This window comes from Schistocerca nitens, chromosome 10, assembly GCF_023898315.1.
Source record: "Schistocerca nitens isolate TAMUIC-IGC-003100 chromosome 10, iqSchNite1.1, whole genome shotgun sequence".
Taxonomy (NCBI): Eukaryota; Metazoa; Arthropoda; class Insecta; order Orthoptera; family Acrididae; genus Schistocerca; species Schistocerca nitens.
The window spans coordinates 61,927,085-61,947,416 of NC_064623.1; the positions used below are offsets into that span (position 1 = coordinate 61,927,085).

General features: G+C 43.4%; 1 protein-coding gene across 3 annotated transcripts; it reads left to right on the forward strand.

Annotated features, from left to right (window-relative positions):
- The first annotated feature begins 10,517 nt into the window (after nucleotides 1–10,517).
- On the forward strand, nucleotides 10,518–19,290 carry LOC126210605 (inositol-trisphosphate 3-kinase B-like). 3 transcript variants are annotated; one of them, XM_049939894.1, is made up of 8 exons: nucleotides 10,518–10,874; nucleotides 12,990–13,092; nucleotides 13,836–13,982; nucleotides 14,204–14,331; nucleotides 14,960–15,042; nucleotides 15,438–15,606; nucleotides 16,803–16,874; nucleotides 17,409–19,290. In XM_049939894.1, the coding sequence occupies exons 1-8, from the start codon at nucleotides 10,767–10,769 to the stop codon at nucleotides 17,634–17,636; spliced, it is 1,038 nt and encodes a 345-aa protein (XP_049795851.1). In that variant the 5' UTR covers nucleotides 10,518–10,766; the 3' UTR covers nucleotides 17,637–19,290. The 3 variants fall into 3 exon arrangements, with proteins under 3 accessions (XP_049795851.1, XP_049795850.1, XP_049795852.1); XM_049939893.1 differs by having other exon boundaries at nucleotides 10,519–10,874; nucleotides 14,201–14,331; XM_049939895.1 differs by having other exon boundaries at nucleotides 10,519–10,871; nucleotides 14,201–14,331.
- Nucleotides 19,291–20,332: the final 1,042 nt, after the last annotated feature.

Sequence of the window (20,332 nt, forward strand, 5' to 3'; positions counted from 1 at the left end):
CTTCTTTTCACAGCAATTAAAAACAATGGAAAGGCAAACATACAATATTCATGTTATTTGTTTTATTTGTATATCTTCTCTTCCGCACTCGCTGTTTTACTATTCAAATTGAAAAATATTCTTTGCCACGGTATTAAAAGTATTATTTAGAGCAGAATTTCGGCTCGTTCATTGCCGAGCTACTTGATTGTCTGACGCAATTCTTTGCTTTGCTGCTTTGGCAGCATCATCATGTTAAATGTTTTCGTCAACTGATCCATGTTTTGGCAAGTATTTGCTGTCCGTTGTGACAAACACACATTTTTTGCGCATTGCGCCTCACTGACAATATATTTTAGTTTCTAAGTTTTATTACGTCCACAATTCAGTTTTGTGTACTTGGCCAATTTTAATCAGAACTTTTTAGAAAAAAGCGAAATGACTCTGGTATAAATAAAACATTTATTACAGTCGCCAAAGACGGAATATTTCTCAATATTACATACGACACCTATGTGGTACTTAAATTAAATGAGATATTGTTATGCAGTAAACTTTATATGAAATTTAGGTATATTGTCCACATTTCATTCTAAACACTGTGGCAACTAAAATCGACCATACAGAAAGTATACGCTATGGACTTTTACCTCTGCAAACTCTTCAAAATTTCGTGCAATTGTTTACTACATTTAATGCTGCACAATTACTGCGTTGAACATCGAAACAAAATTGTCATTTATGGGGGGAAGGTATCAGTCAAGAAGATGTGTAAAAATCAAATTTTTGGGCCAAATAGTGTTTGTGAAATCGAATGATAAGTGTGTCAAACCAGTCGGAACACCATGTGTCAGCACAGGCGAGCAGTGCAGTGATGACAAAATCGCGCACAGCGCGGAATGCGGGGAGCACGTCTCTGTAGCAGCGAAAGGGTTAATGCGGCCGTGATGGCTTTACTTCATAAACTGCGCGCTCACTCCTAATGTTTGCGAACTATACTATGGCGCTGCTTCTCTTGGCGCGTGCGTCGTTTGCAACTGGCAACGCAGCAATCTCCGGCGTCTGGGCGGGCATGCGCGAGCCGCCAAGATAAAAGATTTATAGTCAGATACGCCTGGTATGAAGCATCGGTGGGCGCGCTGTCCGTGTGTGGAATGGGGAAAGCGCACGATCTACTAGAGTCTGACTGAGGGCAGATTGTGATGGGCCGGAGGGCCGACACAATCATTTAGGAAACGGTATGACCTGCCGGGTGTTGGAAGGGTCCTGTGCTCAGTGTGTTCAACACATGGAGAAACCAAGTCCGGGCGTCGAGGTGGCAGCCACCCCTCATTACAGATCACAGACTTCGTAGGTTGGCCAGACCGGTAAAACAGGACAGGCGGCGAACTGTGGCGCAACTAACATCAGACTTCAATGCTGGGCAGAGCACAAGTGTGTCTGAACGCACAGAACACAAATCAGTTCTCACGATTGGCCTCTGCAGCCGACGACCCATGCATGTGCCAATGTGAACACCACGACATCGGCAACTACGAATGAAATGGGCACGTGACCGTCGGCACTGTACGTTGGCCTTACACGGTCTGATGGGTCCCGACACCACCTTCACCATGCAGAGCGTGCGAATCCGTCGTCTTCCAGGCGGACCAGCTCCTTGACACACGTACTGCAGGAGGGAGACAAGCTGGCGGCGGCTCCATTATGCTACATCTACATTTATACTCCGCAAGCCACCCAACGGTGTGTGGCGGAGGGCACTTTACGTGCCACTGTCATTACCTCCCTTTCCGGTTCCAGTCGCGTATGGTTCGCGGGAAGAACGACAGCCAGAAAGCCTCCGTGCGCGCTCGAATGTCTTTAATTTTACATTCGTGATCTCCTCGGGAGGTATAAGTAGGGGGAAGCAATATATTCGATACCTCATCCAAAAACGCACCCTCTCGAAACCTGGCGAGCAAGCTACACCGCGATGCACAGCGCCTCTCTTGCAGAGTCTGCCACTTAAGTTTGCTAAACATCTCCGTAACGCTATCACGCTTACCAAATAACACTGTGACGAAACGCGCCGCTCTTCTTTGGATCTCTTCTTTTCTATCTACTCTGTGAACCCGACCTGGTACGGATCCCACACTGATGAGCAGTACTCAAGTATTGGTCGAACGAGTGTTTTGTAAGCCACCTCCTTTGTTGATGGACTACATTTTCTAAGGACTCTCCCAATGATTCTCAACCTGGTACCCGCCTTACCAACAATTAATTTTATATGATCATTCCACTTCACATCGTTCCGCACGCATACTCCCAGATATTTTACAGAAGTAACTGCTACCAGTGTTTGTTCCACTATCATATAATAAAGGATCCTTCTTTCTATGTATTCGCAATACATTACATTTGTCTATGTTAAGGTTCAGTTGCCACTCCCTCCACCAAGTGCCTATCCGCTGCAGGTCTTCCTGCATTTCGCTGCAATTTTCTAATACTTCTCTGTATACTACAGCATCATCCGCATGGAACTTCCGACACTATCTACTAGGTCATTTATATATATTGTGAAAAGCGATGGTCCCATAACACTCCCCTGTGGCACGTCAGAGGTTACTTTAACGTCTGTAGACGTCTCTCGATTGAGAACAACATGCTGTATTCTGTTTGCTAAAAACTCTTCAATCCAGCCACACAGTTAGTCTGATATTCCGTAGGCTCTTACTTTATCAGGCGACAGTGCGGAACTGTATCGAACGCCTTCCGGAAGTCAAGGAAAATGGCATCTACCTGGGAGCCTGTATCTAATATTTTCTGGGTCTCATGAACAAATAAAGCGAGTTGGGTCTCACACGATCGCTGTTTCCGGAATCCGTGTTGATTGCTACAGAGTAGATTCTGGGTTTCCGGAAACGACATGATACGCGAGCAAAAAACATGTTCTAAAATTCTACAACACATTGACGTCAGAGATACAGGTCTATAGTTTTGCGCATCTGCTCGGCGACCCTTCTTGAAGAGTGGGACTACCTGTGCTCTTTTCCAATCATTTGGAACCTTCCGTTGCTCTAGGGACTTGCGGTACATGGCTGTTAGAAGGGGGGGGGGGGACGAGTTCTTTCGCGTACTCTGTGTAGAATCGAATCGTATTGGTATCCCGTCAGGTCCAGTGGACTTTGTTGAGTAATATCAGTTGCTTTTCTGTTCCTTGGACACATATTTCGATGTCAGCCATCTTTTCCTTTGTGCGAGGATTTAGAGAAGGAACTGCAGTGCGGTCTTCATCTGTGAAACAGCTTTGAAAAAAGGTGTTCAGTATTTCAGCTTTACGCCTGTCATCCTGTGTTTCAATGCCATCATCATCCCGGAGTGTCTGGATATGCTGTTTCGAGCCACTCACTGATTTAACGTAAGACCAGAACTTCCTAGGATGTTGCGAAGTATGGCCCACGTCCACCGCAGCCGACTGCCGTGTACTCGGCGAGTAAAACGCTAAGTGGACTGGCTGCCCCAGGACGCGGCGTGACGCCACCTCGGTGGCGTAAACAGCTCGCGTTAGCGTTACGCGGGCGCCGTAACCGCCGTCCGCTGCTCCTCAATGGAGGCACGCGTAAGTAAAGCCCCGCAGCACAGATAAACAAGTCGGTGAGGCGCCAACAGTCCGATGGCAAAGTCCTCGCCCACTTGCTACGTATTCCGTATACGAGAGCCTTGTACAGGCAACAGTGATGAAATGTAAATGAAATTATTGTATTTTATGAAGTTGCCAAGACGGTTAATAGATACAGTTCATTACTGATAACATGATGTAATATCTTTAAAGTTTTTTTGTTTATTCTTTGGTAGCAAAGATGTGATGATTCTAGAATAGCTGCTAAGAAAAAGTCAATAAAGAAATCTTAAGCAGGCCAAGTGGCGTGTGTTCTTGGTGATTTTAAAATTAGACTAAATATCGTCAAGTTACATCTTTTGGGAACTGCCGCAAGTATTACGTTACAGCAGTTATATTTGGTGACCCCGACGTGATAATAAGAAGATATGACGACAAACGGGAGCGTTTCCGAAGATCGCCTTGAAGCAAACAAGGTTAGCATCAAAATTCCGCCTTTTTGGAGTTAAAACACCGAAATTTGGTTCTATCAAGTAGAAGCACACTTCAGCATTTGCAAAACTGTCACACAAGAAACTAAATTTAACCACCTAGTGTCACAATTATAACCAAAACACATCGAGAATATTTGGGACATTATTTGCGGCACAGATGCGAATAAATATTCGTTGGCTAAGGAACGTCTACTGAATATTTTCAAAGAAAGTGAAGATAAGCATATTAAGAGATTAGTTACTGGAATTGATCTGGGAGACCAAAAACCTATTCAGTTATTACGTAAAATGCAAGCGTTGGCAGGTTAGATGTGTCAGAAAAAGTCCTACATACGAAATCGAACTTCGTACTATTGATCTGGGACTGCGACGTCAATTTCAATGGCCATTTATAGTTGCGCAGATCAATAAAGCTATATTGGGTGCCGATTTTTTGAATAAATTTCAATTATTAGTAGATGTCCATAATGAAAGCTTAATAGATGATGCAACCAAGCTCAATGCTGAGGGTAAAGTTATGTCAGTCTCAGAGGAAATCGTCCTGAGCACCATCAGCCAAAACAAAAAATTTACAGATCTACTGTTACAGTATCCAGACATAGCTAAACCTAATTTGGTACCTAGCGAAATTAAACATGATGTCAAACACTATATTACAACTGAAGGTCCGCCTGTGTTTTCTAGGGCAAGACAATTAGACACAAAGCGAATGGCGATGATTTAAAATTAGACTAAATATCGTCAAGTAACATCTTTTGGGAACTGCCGCAAATATTACGTTACAGCAGTTATAGCCTTAACACTGCAATAGCAGTTTCGTTTTTACCATAACACCGGACAGAAAAATGCCATCTGGTGGACACATCGCGCTGATATCTTGTAACGAGCCTCTACCCTTGATAACAGCCATAATCTGCGAGGAAGTGTGTCCATAAGTTTCTTAAAGCTTGCTACATCCATCTGAAGCTGGTATGGTGGTATCCCGTAGAGCAAATAAAGAGTGAGGAGGTTGATTACAATGTTTGACCCCGCTGTTCGGGATAGTCTCAGACATTTTCTGTGACATTAAGACGGGATGATTTAGCGGAACATTGGACGTGCGATACGATACTCCGAATGTTCATCGAATAAGGAGTGCGTGCGTCTGTTCCGTGTGGACAGAACTGTCCACAAACTATCACAAGTTGTACAGGCTGTTCCACAATTCATGTTGGACACTTATAGATGTAGTAGAGGAGGCTTACTACATACACTCCTGGAAATGGAAAAAAGAACACATTGACACCGGTGTGTCAGACCCACCATACTTGCTCCGGACACTGCGAGAGGGCTGTACAAGCAATGATCACACGCACGGCACAGCGGACACACCAGGAACCGCGGTGTTGGCCGTCGAATGGCGCTAGCTGCGCAGCATTTGTGCACCGCCGCCGTCAGTGTCAGCCAGTTTGCCGTGGCATACGGAGCTCCATTGCAGTCTTTAACACTGGTAGCATGCCGCGACAGCGTGGACGTGAACCGTATGTGCAGTTGACGGACTTTGAGCGAGGGCGTATAGTGTGCATGCGGGAGGCCGGGTGGACGTACCGCCGAATTGCTCAACACGTGGGGCGTGAGGTCTCCACAGTACATCGATGTTGTCGCCAGTGGTCGGCGGAAGGTGCACGTGCCCGTCGACCTGGGTCCGGACCGCAGCGACGCACGGATGCACGCCAAGACCGTAGGATCCTACGCAGTGCCGTAGGGGACCGCACCGCCACTTCCCAGCAAATTAGGGACACTGTTGCTCCTGGGGTATCGGCGAGGACCATTCGCAACCGTCTCCATGAAGCTGGGCTACGGTCCCGCACACCGTTAGGCCGTCTTCCGCTCACGCCCCAACATCGTGCAGCCCGCCTCCAGTGGTGTCGCGACAGGCGTGAATGGAGGGACGAATGGAGACGTGTCGTCTTCAGCGATGAGAGTCGCTTCTGCCTTGGTGCCAATGATGGTCGTATGCGTGTTTGGCGCCGTCAGGTGAGCGCCACAATCAGGACTGCATACGACCGAGGCACACAGGGCCAACACCCGGCATCATGGTGTGGGGAGCGATCTCCTACACTGGCCGTACACCACTGGTGATCGTCGAGGGGACACTGAATAGTGCACGGTACATCCAAACCGTCATCGAACCCATCGTTCTACCATTCCTAGACCGGCAAGGGAACTTGCTGTTCCAACAGGACAATGCACGTCCGCATGTATCCCGTGCCACCCAACGTGCTCTAGAAGGTGTAAGTCAACTACCCTGGCCAGCACGATCTCCGGATCTGTCCCCCATTGAGCATGTTTGGGACTGGATGAAGCGTCGTCTCACGCGGTCTGCACGTCCAGCACGAACGCTGGTCCAACTGAGGCGCCAGGTGGAAATGGCATGGCAAGCCGTTCCACAGGACTACATCCAGCATCTCTACGATCGTCTCCATGGGAGAATAGCAGCCTGCATTGCTGCGAAAGGTGGATATACACTGTACTAGTGCCGACATTGTGCATGCTCTGTTGCCTGTGTCTATGTGCCTGTGGTTCTGTCAGTGTGATCATGTGATGTATCTGACCCCAGGAATGTGTCAATAAAGTTTCCCCTTCCTGGGACAATGAATTCACGGTGTTCTTATTTCAATTTCCAGGAGTGTAGTTGTACACAGGAACCGCTGTCCAGTACCCGGCTACCTCTCTTGATATGCTGCGCTTCAGATCAGCACATGTGTGAATGTTCCCCCTGGTAAACCCTGCCCTTCACGTAGCCCCACAACCAGAAATCACGGAGTGAGATCTGGTGAGTGTGCCAGCCAAGCATTTAGAATCGATCGTTTCCAAATGTGTTTCGGAGAAGCAGCAGAACTGCACGAGCTATTTGCGATGGGGCCCCACCTTGCACGAAAACTGTTGAATTCAATGCGTTTCTCTCCCATAGGGTGGATATGACATGCTGGCGAAGCATATCGCAGTAACGCTGGCCAGTCACACTGTACGCCTTTGGTCCTTGAGCGCCAACCTGTTCAAAAAATAAATGTTGTTGTTGTTGTGGTCTTCAGTCCTGAGACTGGTTAGATGCAGCTCTCCATGCTACTCCATCCTGTGCAAGCTTCTTCATCTCCCAGCACCTACTGCAGCCTACATCCTTCTCAGTCTGTTTAGTGTATTCATCTCTTAGTCTCCCTCTACGATTTTTACCCTCCACGCTGCCCTCCAGTACTAAATTGGTGATCCCTTGATGCCTCAGAATATACCCTAACAATCGGTTCCTTCTTCTAGTGAAGTTGTGCCACAAACTCCTCTCCAATTCTATTCAATACCTCCTCATTAGTTATGTGATCTACCCATCTAATCTTCAGCATTCTTCTGTAGCACCACATTTCAAAAGCTTCTATTCTCTTCTTGTCCAAACTATTTATCGTCCATGTTTCACTTCCATACATGGCTACACTCCATACAAATACTTTCAGAAACGACTTCCTGACACATCTATACTCGATGTTAATAAATTTCTCTTCTTCAGAAACGCTTTCCTTGCCATTGCCAGTCTACATTTTATATCCTCTCTACTTCGACCATCATCAGTTATTTTGCTCCCCAAATAACAAAACTCCTTTACTACTTTAAGTGTCTCATTTCCTAATCTAATTCCCTCAGCATCACCCGACTTAATTCGGCTACATTCCATTATCCTCGTTTTGCTTTTGTTGATGTTCATCTTATATCCTCTTTCAAGACACTGTCCATTCCGTTAAACTGCTCTTCCAAGTCCTTTGCTGTATCTGACAGGATTGCAATGTCATCGGTGAACATCAAAATTTTTATTTCTTCTCCATGGATTTTAATACCTACTGCGAATTTTTCTTTTGTTTGCTTTACTGCTTGCTCAATATACAGATTGAATAACATCGGGGAGAGGCTACAACTCTGTCTCACTCCCTTCCCAACCACTGCTTCCCTTTCATGTCCCTCGATTCTTATAACTGCCATCTGGTTTTCGTACAAATTGTAAATAGCCTTTCGCTCCCTGTATTTTACCTCTGCCACCGTCTGTAAAGAATTCGCGTTAGTATTTTGCATCTGTGACTTATTAAACTGATAGTTCGGTAATTTTCACATCTGTCAACACCTGCTTTCTTTGGGATTGGAATTACTATATTCTTCTTGAAGTCTGAGGGAATTTCGCCTGTCTCATACATCTTGCTCACCAGATGGTAGAGTTTTGTCAGTACTGGCTCTCTCAAGGCTGTCAGTAGTGCTAATGGAATGTTGTCTACTCCCGGGGCCTTGTTTCGACTCAGGTCTTTCAGTGCTCTGTCAAACTCTTCACGCAGTATAATATCTCCCATTTCATCTTCATCTACATCCTCTTCCATTTCCTTAATATTGTTCTCAAGTACATCGCCATTGTATAGACCCGTCCACCTTTATGATTTCCCTTCTTTTCTTAGAACTGGGTTTCCATCTGAGCTCTTGATATTCATAAAAGTGGTTGTCTTTTCTCCAAAGGTCTCTTTAATTTTCCTGTAGGCAGTATCTATCTTACCCCTAGTGAGATAATCCTCTACATCCTTACATTTGTCCTCTAGCCATCCCTGCTTATCCATTTTGCACTTTACATCGTTACTCTGCAATTCACATTTAAGTGCTTGGCAGAGGGTTCATCGAACCACAATACTATCTCCTACCATTCCACTCCCGAACAGCGCGCGGGAAAAACGAACACCTAATTTATCTTATTTTATTTTGATGATCATTCCTACCTATGTAGGTTGGGCTCAACAAAATATTTTCGCATTCGGAAGAGAAAGTTGGTGACTGAAATTCCGTAAATAGATGTCGCCGCGACGAAAAACGTCTTTGCTTTAATGACTTCCATCCCAACTCGCGTATCATATTTGCCACACTCTCCCCCCTATTACGTGATAATTCAAAACGAGCTGCCCTTTTTTTGCACCCTTTCGATGTCCTCCGTCAATCCCACCTGGTAAGGATCCCACGCCGCGCAGCAATATTCTAACAGAGGACGAACGACTGTAGTGTAAGCTGTCTCTTTAGTGGACTTGTTGCATCTTCTAAGTGTCCTGCCAATGAAACGCAACCTTTGGCTCGCCTTTCCCAAAATATTATCTATGTGGTCTTCCCAACTGAAGTTGTTCGTAATTTTAACACCCAGGTACTTAGTTGAATTGACAGCCTTGAAAATTGTACTATTTATCGAGTAATCGAATTCCAACGGATTTCTTTTGGAACTCATGTGGATCACCTCACACTTTTCGTTATTTAGCGTCACCTGCCACACCATACAGCAATCTTTTCTAAATCGCTTTGCAACTGATACTGGTCTTAGGATGACCTTACTAGACGGTAAATTACGGCATCATCTGCTAACAGCCTAAGAGAGCTGCTCAGATTGTCACCCAGGTCATTTATATAGATCACGAAAAGCAGAGGTCCCAGGACGCTTCCCTGGGGAACACCTGATATCACTTCAGTTTTACTCGATGATGTGCCGTCTACTACTACGAACTGCGACCTTCCTGAGAGGAAATCACGAATCCAGTCGCACAACTGAGACGATACCCCATAGGCCCGCAGCTTGTGAGGAACGGTGTCATAAGCTTTCCGGAAATCTAGAAATACGGAATCAACTTGAGATCCCCTGTCGATAGCGGCCATTACTTCGTGCGAATAAAGAGCTAGCTGCGTTGCACAAGAACGATGTTTTCTGAAACCATGCTGATTACGTATCAATCGATCGTTCCCTTCGAGGTGATTCATAATGTTTGAATACCGTATATGCTCCAAAACCCTACTGCAAACCGACGTCAATGACACTGGTCTGTAGTTTGACGGATTACTCCTACTACCCTTCTTAAACACTGGTGCGACCTGCGCAATTTTCCAATCTGTAGGTACAGATCTATCGGTGAGCGAGCGGTTGTATATGATTGCTAAGTAGGGAGCTATTGTATCAGCGTAATCTGAAAGGAACATAATCGGTATACAATCTGGACCTGAAGACTTGCCGGTATCAAGCGGTTTGAGTTGCTTCGCAACCCCTAAGGTATCTTCTAAGAAACTCATGCTAGCAGCTGTTCGTGTTTCAAATTCGGGAAAATGAATAAGAATGTACGAGATTAGGAAGTTTTTTTTTCCGGGACGGCAGTATTATTTCGTGTTAAACGCTTTCGCTGTACACACAGGCGACTAGCAAATTGTGAGTTGATCCGCGTTTGCTTAGCGAGAACTGCTGACTGTACGAGAGCTACGCAGTAACAACTCGTTACATTGGCGCATCCACCCCCACCACGCTCCCCTGTATCATCCCCTCCCCACTCCCAGCATTTTTCCTCATTGGTCATGCCGGGTTCGTATTATTGCCCGCAACGCCAAATCGCGCTTATGCGCTTCCCGGCTACATCAGCCGCGGGCGTCACGGCACGCAGGAAGTCCCTCTGCGCCTGCGCGGCGATGTGACGTGCGCCGGGCGGTGCGGTGGTGGGGGGTAGCCTGGCCGCGTCTTAAAGAGTATCCGCTGTGTCTGGCCGGGCGTCTTTCGCTGCTAGCTGCCGCTTCAGTGAGAACGGCTCTCGTGTGCGATCCTAAGTGTTACACAGCGTGTGAGTGACTACGTCTCGCAGTTCTCTCTCGTGTGCGCCGATCTGTCTGCCGCTAACATGCTCCTCGAGATGTTCCACTCGTCGTCTGACGCTTCTTCAGATTCTTTCTCGGCCGTCGCATCTTTCCGCAAGAAGATGACGCTCGGCAAGATTATCGTCAAGGTGGTTAGTCATATTCCATTTCTTCAATACACTTAGTCGCTTTGCCTTGTGTGTGTGTTTTGTAATTTATCAGTGGCGAGCTCAGTAAAATAACTGGATGCGGAGCTGTTTTTCTCTCGTGACTCTTGTGATCACTAATATTTTGATACCTGCGGCTGATTTCAATTCTATTTGAATCTTCTTGCTGACAGAAGCCGTACGTGAATGATGACTTATAGTTTCTCGATAATCATACCTTGATGTTTCTCTTAGTTCTTTACCTGTCCTTCACCGAAAACGTGATTCTGTATTTTTCACTAGCAGACATTGCCAGGTGCCCTGTAGACTGTAAAATATTGATACTGAAGAGAGCATATTACTAAACAACTACTAATAGCTTGCAAGTTAAACTCCTGAATCTGTTAATGTTCACATTTCGATTTTTTTTCCCTCAAGACAGTCTTATAGTGTGGGTAGAATCGGCTTGGCGCTCAAAACGTAAGTCTTATGCGATGTGTTTGTCATTCTTGAGCAACAAAATGGTTCAAATGGCTCTGAGCACTATGGGACTTAACATCTGAGGTCATCAGTCCCCTAGAACTTAGAACTACTTAAACCTAACTAACCTAAGGACAGCACACACATCCATGCCCGAGGCAGGATTAGAACCTGCGACCGTAGCGGTCTCGCGGTTCCAGACTGAAGCGCCTAGAACCGCTCGGCCACACCGGCCGGCCTTGAGAAACATTTTGTTCCCTTGGGTAGTAATTATTTTGCGGAGAACTTAGATAAAATTCCATAATCTCTCTTTTTGGCCACCATTCCAGTAACCCATCATTTGATGAACGTCTTCTCCCACACGAAATAATCTTAATACTTCTCGAAAAATTATTGGTCGATCGTGTACTGAAAACAGATTTGTGGTACGTTTGTAATGTACACCTGGTTGCGTGCACAATCTGGTCTGAGAAAATTAGTCTCCTATTGTTGAGACGAACCCAACTAGCAGCTCGCTTAACGTTCCCGTCAAAAGTGCATGATACTTAAATTACATTTGTGCGGAGAGTAGAAAATGCCCTAGTTAAATCATAAGGCTCGGCAGCTAAAACAATTTATTGTCTGTGTTTAACTTGCGCTGACAGTGAGTTCAACGAACCAGTTAAGTCTGCTTACCCGCTCGCTATTCGGGAAAAATTAGCACTTACTGATTATTGTCCCGGCGTTGCTTAGTCTGTGGTACAAGCTGGAACAACTAGTAACAGTCTAATAGCTGGTGCACTACGTCCAGAAATGACTATAAAGTGAGTCGTTTACATACTTACTTGGCCTTTTATGCAGGAGCAGTTGAGAGTTCAAACTTTCGAACGAAATGTTAGGTGATGGATGGGACGTGTATACAGACGCCCATGTCTGTTATCACTCAGCTGTTTCGCGTTACATAAACATCGGTCGGACGGAGCGCGTCAGATTGTCGTCAGGCGTTGGAATTATCTCGGCAGCACTCTAGCGCATTTTCTTCTAGACGTGACGAAACGAGAGGGGGGAAAACGTGTTAAAAACTTGAATGTGCGTGTACAAATTTGTCAGTTTACGAAATGCTCACAAGATCAATAATCTTGACGGTTTTACAACTCAAAATATAAAAATGATAAACAGGTAATCTTGGATAGCTGCAGACTAGAATCAAATTTCTGAGCTGGATGTTTAATTGGTAATCTATATTGAACAAAATTAATTTTAATCTTTTAATAGCCACCGAAAAGTACTTCGATGCACCGTTCTAGTTAGTGAGTTTGGTATGCTTATCTGGCAATCACGTGCAGTAAATGGTCTGTTCTTTTCTGTATAGTGTTTGAATAATGAGAGGAGAGTAGATGCCTTTTTTTCTGACCAACTGTCGATGTTATCTTCTGTTAAGAGATATGCGTGGCGTCCAGGATCGAAGACGTCAGACCGCTTACGCCCGCAATCAGGCAACCCGCTCGACTATCTGATTCGACCTTGCCGCGTATTCCACTACGCTTAACTCTTCTACGGACTTTTGGAACAACCGTTCTGTTTGCGTCCTTCATGTAATGCATGCATCTTGACTGCTGACTCTGTAATGATCCTAACCGTTATTTTTCTTTTTCTTTGCAGCCTTCCGGTTGGAGAAAACTACGGAACGTCGTTCAGTGGACTCCGTTCTTCCAAACGTACAAGAAACAGCGCTACGCCTGGGTACAACTTGCTGGCCATCAAGGTAGGTGCATTTATTCTCCGGCGTATTATTAGTAAAGAGTGTAAATTTAATATTTAATCTGGACCGGCGTTTGAGACTCTGTAATTCGTTTCATTTACCACATTAGCGTGGACGAAGTTTATAAAAAATAGACGTCGTATGAAACAATTTATATATCTACTAACGCCGGTACGGCATTTACTCTAAATTTTACTGAATAAATATTTCAAAATTTGGGTTGTGTTGCTTCGTGAAGTTCATCTTGGCAGTTGTTAAGTGGTGTGGGAAACAGGTATAGCTACTCAGATTATTTTCAGAAACACTTCAGTAATGAGTTGCTGTTGTCTGATGTTATAAAATGAGTAGTGAAACATTATTTGGGGAAACAGAATAACAATAAAGATTAACATTGCAGATGCCTATCTGAATAGTAGAAATGATCGGATTGCGGGTTCCTCTCCTGATCGTGCGTTGAAGTCACTGCATCCTCGTAGTGGGTGTGATTTGCACTTGCATTGACTGTGGTTAGAACTGTTAAAGAGTTTTGGTGGTAACGGAAGTTTAGCTAGCTGAAGAAGCGTTTTTCGGAGAGAAAGAAAGAAAATGGTGTAAAGTTTATTTGGCTAGACACAGTGTAGTAATACACTAGGAGAACTGGTGATTTTCTAAGTAAGAACTCTGATCGTATGGGTGTCTCACGTTTTCAGCATGACTATGGAGATAACGACGGAGTGTCCTAACATGTTTTCTCGTTTCTGCTGCAGGAAACTTCAAAGCCGGTCCCGAACAAGGCACGATTCTGAAGAAGCTTTGCCCCAAAGAGGAGCTGTGCTTCCAGGTGCTCATGAAGGACGTGCTCAGGCCCTACGTCCCAGAGTACAAGGGCCACGTCACCTGCGAAGACGGAGACTGTATCCTTGCCTACTGCAACAATGATTTGCATAGTCTGTCTGCCTTATGGCTCTATCCCGAAATTTTCTCTCTCTCTCTCTCTCTCTCTCTGTGTGTGTGTGTGTGTGTGTGTGTGTGTGTGTGTGTGTGTGTGTGTGTGTGTGCGTGCCCATATGAACCATTTGTTGAAATTAGCTTGTCACATGAAGAGCGATTGCATTCCTTGACTTTATACTAGCAGTATACTTACAATTGCAAGACTTACTGGGCGACTTCCAATCCCCGTGCGTTATGGACTGCAAGATAGGCGTGCGCACCTATCTGGAGGAGGAGTTGGCCAAGGCCAAGGAAAAGCCCAAGCTCCGAAAGGTGAGTTCCCATAGCTTTCTTACAGATGTTAAATACTTGGGAATATAATACACTCCATAACTGAAGCAACCCTCAACAAAAAATTAGGTACATATGTGATGCGACAGTAACAATACATATTACCCAATTTTAGTTGGAGTATTCAAAACAATTTTTTATAGCTTAGTGATTATAGACGCACACATTTGGTTTCTGGATGAAGGGACTTGCTCTGTTAATCATTACGTATACTTGTATGTGCTAAGCCTTAATAGAAAACACTGCTTCCCACTTTTCTGTTATCTTTGTTACGTGGGCAGTAGCCTGTGTTAAAGGAATGTTGTGTGTCTAACGTTTTATCTCCTCTTGGTGGAGACATTCTCATACAAAATGTTATTCACAAAACATGCTTCAGTTGTACAGGCATTAGATTTTGGTCTAACATCCCCAATAATGTGATTAACAGCTGTGAAAATGTACACTGTAATGATCAGTGCTTCCTACTATTTACCCACTGATGTTTAGGCAGTGTCATGCCATCATGGGTGCCAATTCCTGTATGTGCAGACAAAATAGGCAAGCATGAAAATGATGTATTGTATGCTGCTTTAGGTGTGTGGCTCTGACACGGCTGTTTACTTTGTTGCAGGACATGTATGAGAAGATGATCCAAATTGATCCCGAAGCTCCAACAGAGGAGGAGCATCGCCTCAAGGGTGTCACCAAGCCGAGGTGAGCTTCAAGGCTTGTCTTCCACTTACCTCCAGCACATGTGCAATGTATGCGATTCTGGGTGAACTGCCCGGTATCAGTAACTTTGTGCCACAATATTTTGGAGCAGTGTCTTCTGGCCATCTTAAAGTGTATGCTGATGGTAAGAAGACCCTAAAGTGAAATATTGTGGCAGCAAATTAAGGATATCCCACAGTTTGACCAAAATTCCACAGCATGTTCTTGAAGGCAATTGGCCAACAAACTTCAGAGATATTTATTGTTCCTGCAGTTTGTGACCTCAGTGGGTAAAATGAAATAAAGGCTTTAATTGCTAAACATATGTTGTGACATAAGACTTTGATTATTATCTTCCACTTCTCCGTCATGTATGAATATTTTTGTTTTGTTTGCAGGTACATGGTGTGGCGAGAGACCATCTCCTCTACAGCAACACTGGGCTTCCGCATAGAAGGTATTCGCAAAGCAGATGGAAAGTCTAGCAAAGACTTCAAGACAACTAAGACCAGGGAGCAGATTCTCAAAGCGTTCAGGGATTTCACGGAAGGATATCCACATGCATTGGTAAGTGTCAGGACAAGAGTTTCTATTTAATTTTTCAGTTACTGTCATTTCAAGTTAAAGATCTACCCTGCAGCTGTTACTTAAGGCATCTAATTGCCCAATGTGTGCAGATTGTTATCAATGTAATAGAAACATATACACGACACATCTTTGTGAGACATTGGCACTGATAACTTTGGAACAGCGACTTGTTTTGTATTGTAGTGAAAGAACTTCATCTGAGTGTGGTATCTTGGTCGTGTAATACATTAGAAGGGAAGGGAAGTGAAGTTAGACCTCACATGCCATCTAGTAACTGAAAGAGGTTGCAAATTGGATTGATCCCTGGTACTAGAGGCAACTATTAAGTTACACATACTGGCCTAAGTCCAGATGTGTTGTGGTAGCATGTTTAGTAGCAAGTTGTCACCAAAATCGTATATGGGGGGGGGGGGGGGGGGATGCAATTCTAAATGATCACTACAACCTAAAATCAAAGATGGAGGGAAAATCACTGTTAGTTAAAGACTGAAAGCTAGTGAAGTACTGTTGTCACTGATGGTCAATATTGACACCATCTGAGTCAAACAAGTGTCTTTCGACCAGATGCAGATGTTGCACTTCAGTCTCCTGGCATCCCTCTCTTTATGAAGCGAATTGCAAAAAATGAAGTTAATGGCATAAAGTGATACCACACTTTCTCTTGTCTTAAACACCTCAAATGTGTACTCTGACTATAATTTGGTGGGAGATGCACAGGCTGAAATATTGCCAGCTTGTTGCCAGTCTGCAAACATCATAGGAGATGAAATCCGTGATGGCCAAGACCAACCAACAAGCTCACCAAGGACTAGGAATGTGTAATGGGATAGGCTGACTTACCAACCTTGGTTCCCAACAGTGGGGCAGGTTTGAATGGTTTAAGGTACCGTAGGTTTACTTCCCATCCTTAAGTTATTGTATCTGCCCTAAAATGAATTGTAGTTCTTTGGCCAGGCTGTTAATTTAATTGGAAAAAGTGGTTCCACAATGAACTATAAGAGTGAAGCAGAATAAAGTCTGTTCAATTCTCACATTAATTTAATGTGTTAAACTTCTGTTCGTCATAACACATTTGCATACATAGGGATAATAAACGTTTTGCATAATGAAACATTCTTACATTAAGTGACATTGTATGAAACCCTGTTACTTATAGGTTTTATTTTTTCTTCCAGCCAAAATACATTCAGAGGTTGAAAGCAATCAGGGCCACCTTGGAAGTTTCTGAATTCTTCTCTTCGCATGAGGTAAGCATATATGAAACACAGTAATCTCAGAGAGAGTAAGTGAGAGTGAGTGAGAGAGAGAGAGATATGAAAACCTTTATGGTTTCCAGTTTAGACTGCCATCATAAGGCACAAGAGGGTTTTAAGTCACTGTATGTATGTGCATTAATACATAAAATTCCACCCCACTTTAAGCATCATAGAAAAACCTGAATAGGACAATGCGACTCAATACACAGAATATAAACGTTGTTAAAAAGTTTGACTTGTTAGGTTGTCTGAACATTACTGTCAAGTTCTTGTTTTTGGTATAGATACCACAATAGAAAACTCATTGTGGGTGATGTTACGAGGTGATATTATGATATGGGGAGGTGCTATGTTGATATTCTGATAGTGATTAGAAGATATTGTGATGATATTTTGAGACAGTGATAAATGATTTTGAATATGTAACTTGGCACTTCTCATATCTTTCAATTGATGCTGAAAGACTTCAGAAGCCTCATCTGTGTCCTTCAATCAACTAATGCCCTGTCGCTTTTGTCTGTACAGGTGATAGGAAGTTCCCTTTTGTTTGTGCACGACAAGCACAATGCAAACGTGTGGCTCATAGACTTTGCCAAGACGCTGATCCTGCCCAGCGGCACAGCAATCGACCACGCCTCACGCTGGGTGGTGGGCAACCACGAGGACGGCTACCTGATTGGCATCAACAATCTCATCAGCATCTTCTCCGAGATGGCAGCAGAGTCGGCCACGGCTCCAGGCGACAACACGTGAGCGCCGGGCGCGCGCCATTTGCGTCGCCCCGTGGCCGCCCCCCTGCAACATGACTTGCCTGGCAGACCACACCTGAGAGACCGAAGCCGGGCCGGCAACTTGGCCCGTGCGCCGGTCGACTCCCGTGCGATTCCCATCGATGCTGTCGTGACTCAGAACCCCTACACTTGCGATACGGGAGGGTGCGTGTGGCAGAGTACTGTTACTGAGTGACAACGGATGTTACGAGCTGCCCTCCCTGATGTGTCACTCAGTGTGTAATCTTGCACGGAGTTGTGCCAATTGCTGAGCCGAGAAATGAGGACTGCACCCTTTTGGGATTGTCATTTTAAACAAAGCTGCAATTGTGACCTGCTTCAGTGTACTGAATTAATACAAGCCTGGAACTCCTTAGTGCAGTTAAATTTTGTTTTTAAGATGGCTGTTTTTCCACATGAAGTGGAAGTTTTTAATGTGTAACAATTGAACATGACCAGCAGTTACTTAAATCAGATCAACACTTGTCAACAAGCAACACTCAAAATGAAATATTAGGTGAAGCTATATTTTGGTGCAGTATGAAACTACTTCTTCTCCATCAGAAGATGATAGCATTCACTGCTTTGCACTGAAATATTTTGGTTAAATACATGTTAAGACTTCTACAAGATGTTGTTTTAGATAAGTGCAAATGCACATGCAAACAACTTGTGGGACAAAGAATGCTCAGATGTAAGAGAAAATTTTGTCAAAGTGAATCATTTATTTGAAATGTCACTACTCCTGTGATTTGTTAAAACCACTTGTGTGTTTTGTTAATATTGGAGACAAGAAACCAAAGTTTCTTGCAGCTCTTAACCATTCTCAACAAAATATGGTGGTTTCATATTTTCTGACACCTGTCAGCCATTTTCAAAGTATGTGGAAATAATGTATGTTCATTCTAAAGTTCTGGCTATAGTGTGGCATCTGGGAAATGAGCCAGAAGCCATTTTCAACTTCTGCTTGGTAAATGAAATACATTAATAAAGCCAGAAGCTGTTTAAAAACCACTTCAATGTATTTCAGATTGGAGGCTAAGTAATTTATTTAATTTATATTATAATTTTGCAGCATTTTTTCTGTACTTTACTTATAATGACTCCTTCTACTTCAGATGTGAATCTGATACATAGAAGTCAGTTAAGCCTAGTAGATATACAATGTTGTATTAAGACTGTTTCTCAGCATTTTGGATAAAATATTGTAGCAAATGCTTTAAGATGTTAGCAATATTATTGTTAAATGCACTATATATCTGAATTCTAGCATTTTCAACGTGACAACAGCTGTAGTGGCATGTACACTATATATCTGAATTCTAGCATTTTCAACGTGACAACAGCTGTAGTGGCATGTAATTGCCTCAATTCATAATCTTTAGAGTGTCTGCATGATTTCTGCCAATTTCTGTTGCTTGTGAACACTGCTTACAATGAATAGCTGTAGGTGTAGTGTAAATCTGTAACATCTGTAGCAAGCATAGCTTTGATTGTAATTTTTTATTTATCTCATACGTGATAACTAACAAAAATACTGCTGTCTGTAGACACTTGAGAATTTGCCGATTGTTTGAATTATTTATCACTGCAGACTATGTAATCAGCTGAATAATAAATTTTAAGCTCTAAAGGAATGCTTCATTTTTTATTTTCGCCTGTGTTAATGAATATGTTCAATGATAAGGAAAGAAAGTGTAAATGGAAGTGAAACACATTTATACACTGAACCACAGAGGCTTTAGCAGCAAAAAATGCATATTTAAGGACAAATTGCCATAAACAAATGACAAACATCGAAATATTTGGAAAGAACTCATAAAATGCAAGGTTTTTTTTTTATTTTGGGGCAAAGTACATTAATGTATTGTAATTGTATCTGTCAGTCAGAAGTAAAAACATGAAAAAATTTCCCACCATTTCATTTTCCAATGTGGGGAGAGGTGAGATGTAAACAATTATTTGTAGGTTTCTCGGGGCTTTCGGAAGTCATCTGTGCCTATCTGCAGGCACTAATTATTTTGATGTTACAGTATGAGGCAGAGGGTTAACAATAAAACTTGAAGGTGGCACAATCTCAAGGTGTAAGAATCCTGCAAGCCATTATCAGGCTTGCCTTTACCAAAGGGACACAGTAACATACAGAAAAGTCCCACTGCTTCTTTATAGCATATTACAGGACATGTGCATCCCACCGGTAATCAACGACATATGAATTATTTTTCTTGCAGGATGCATTCACAGCACCTATGATTTTTTAAGGTTTTCCTTTTGCTTTCAGCTGCTGAAATTTTATTTTGCAATTGCAATTTTGGCATTAAGCCATTTTCAAGCATAAGACTTCGACCTACGAGCAGAGATAACAACAGCCCTTACGTCAAAATCTTTTGCTTGAAAATGGCTTAATGCAAAAATTGGAATCACAAAATATAATTCTGGTAGCTGAAAGCAAAATGATATCATTTGAAAAATACTATGAATTACTTCCAAAAAAATATATGCCTTACTGACATTGTTGCAGCTTAATGATTTTACTGCAAATATACGACACATATCGCCGGTCAAAAAGCAAGACATTTGAAATGTATTAAAATTGAACTAGCAGCAGTAAAGTTGCCCAAGTTTAAAACTAGATGTTTGATGAAACATTTACCCTGAAAAACACTTGCTCAGTTACTA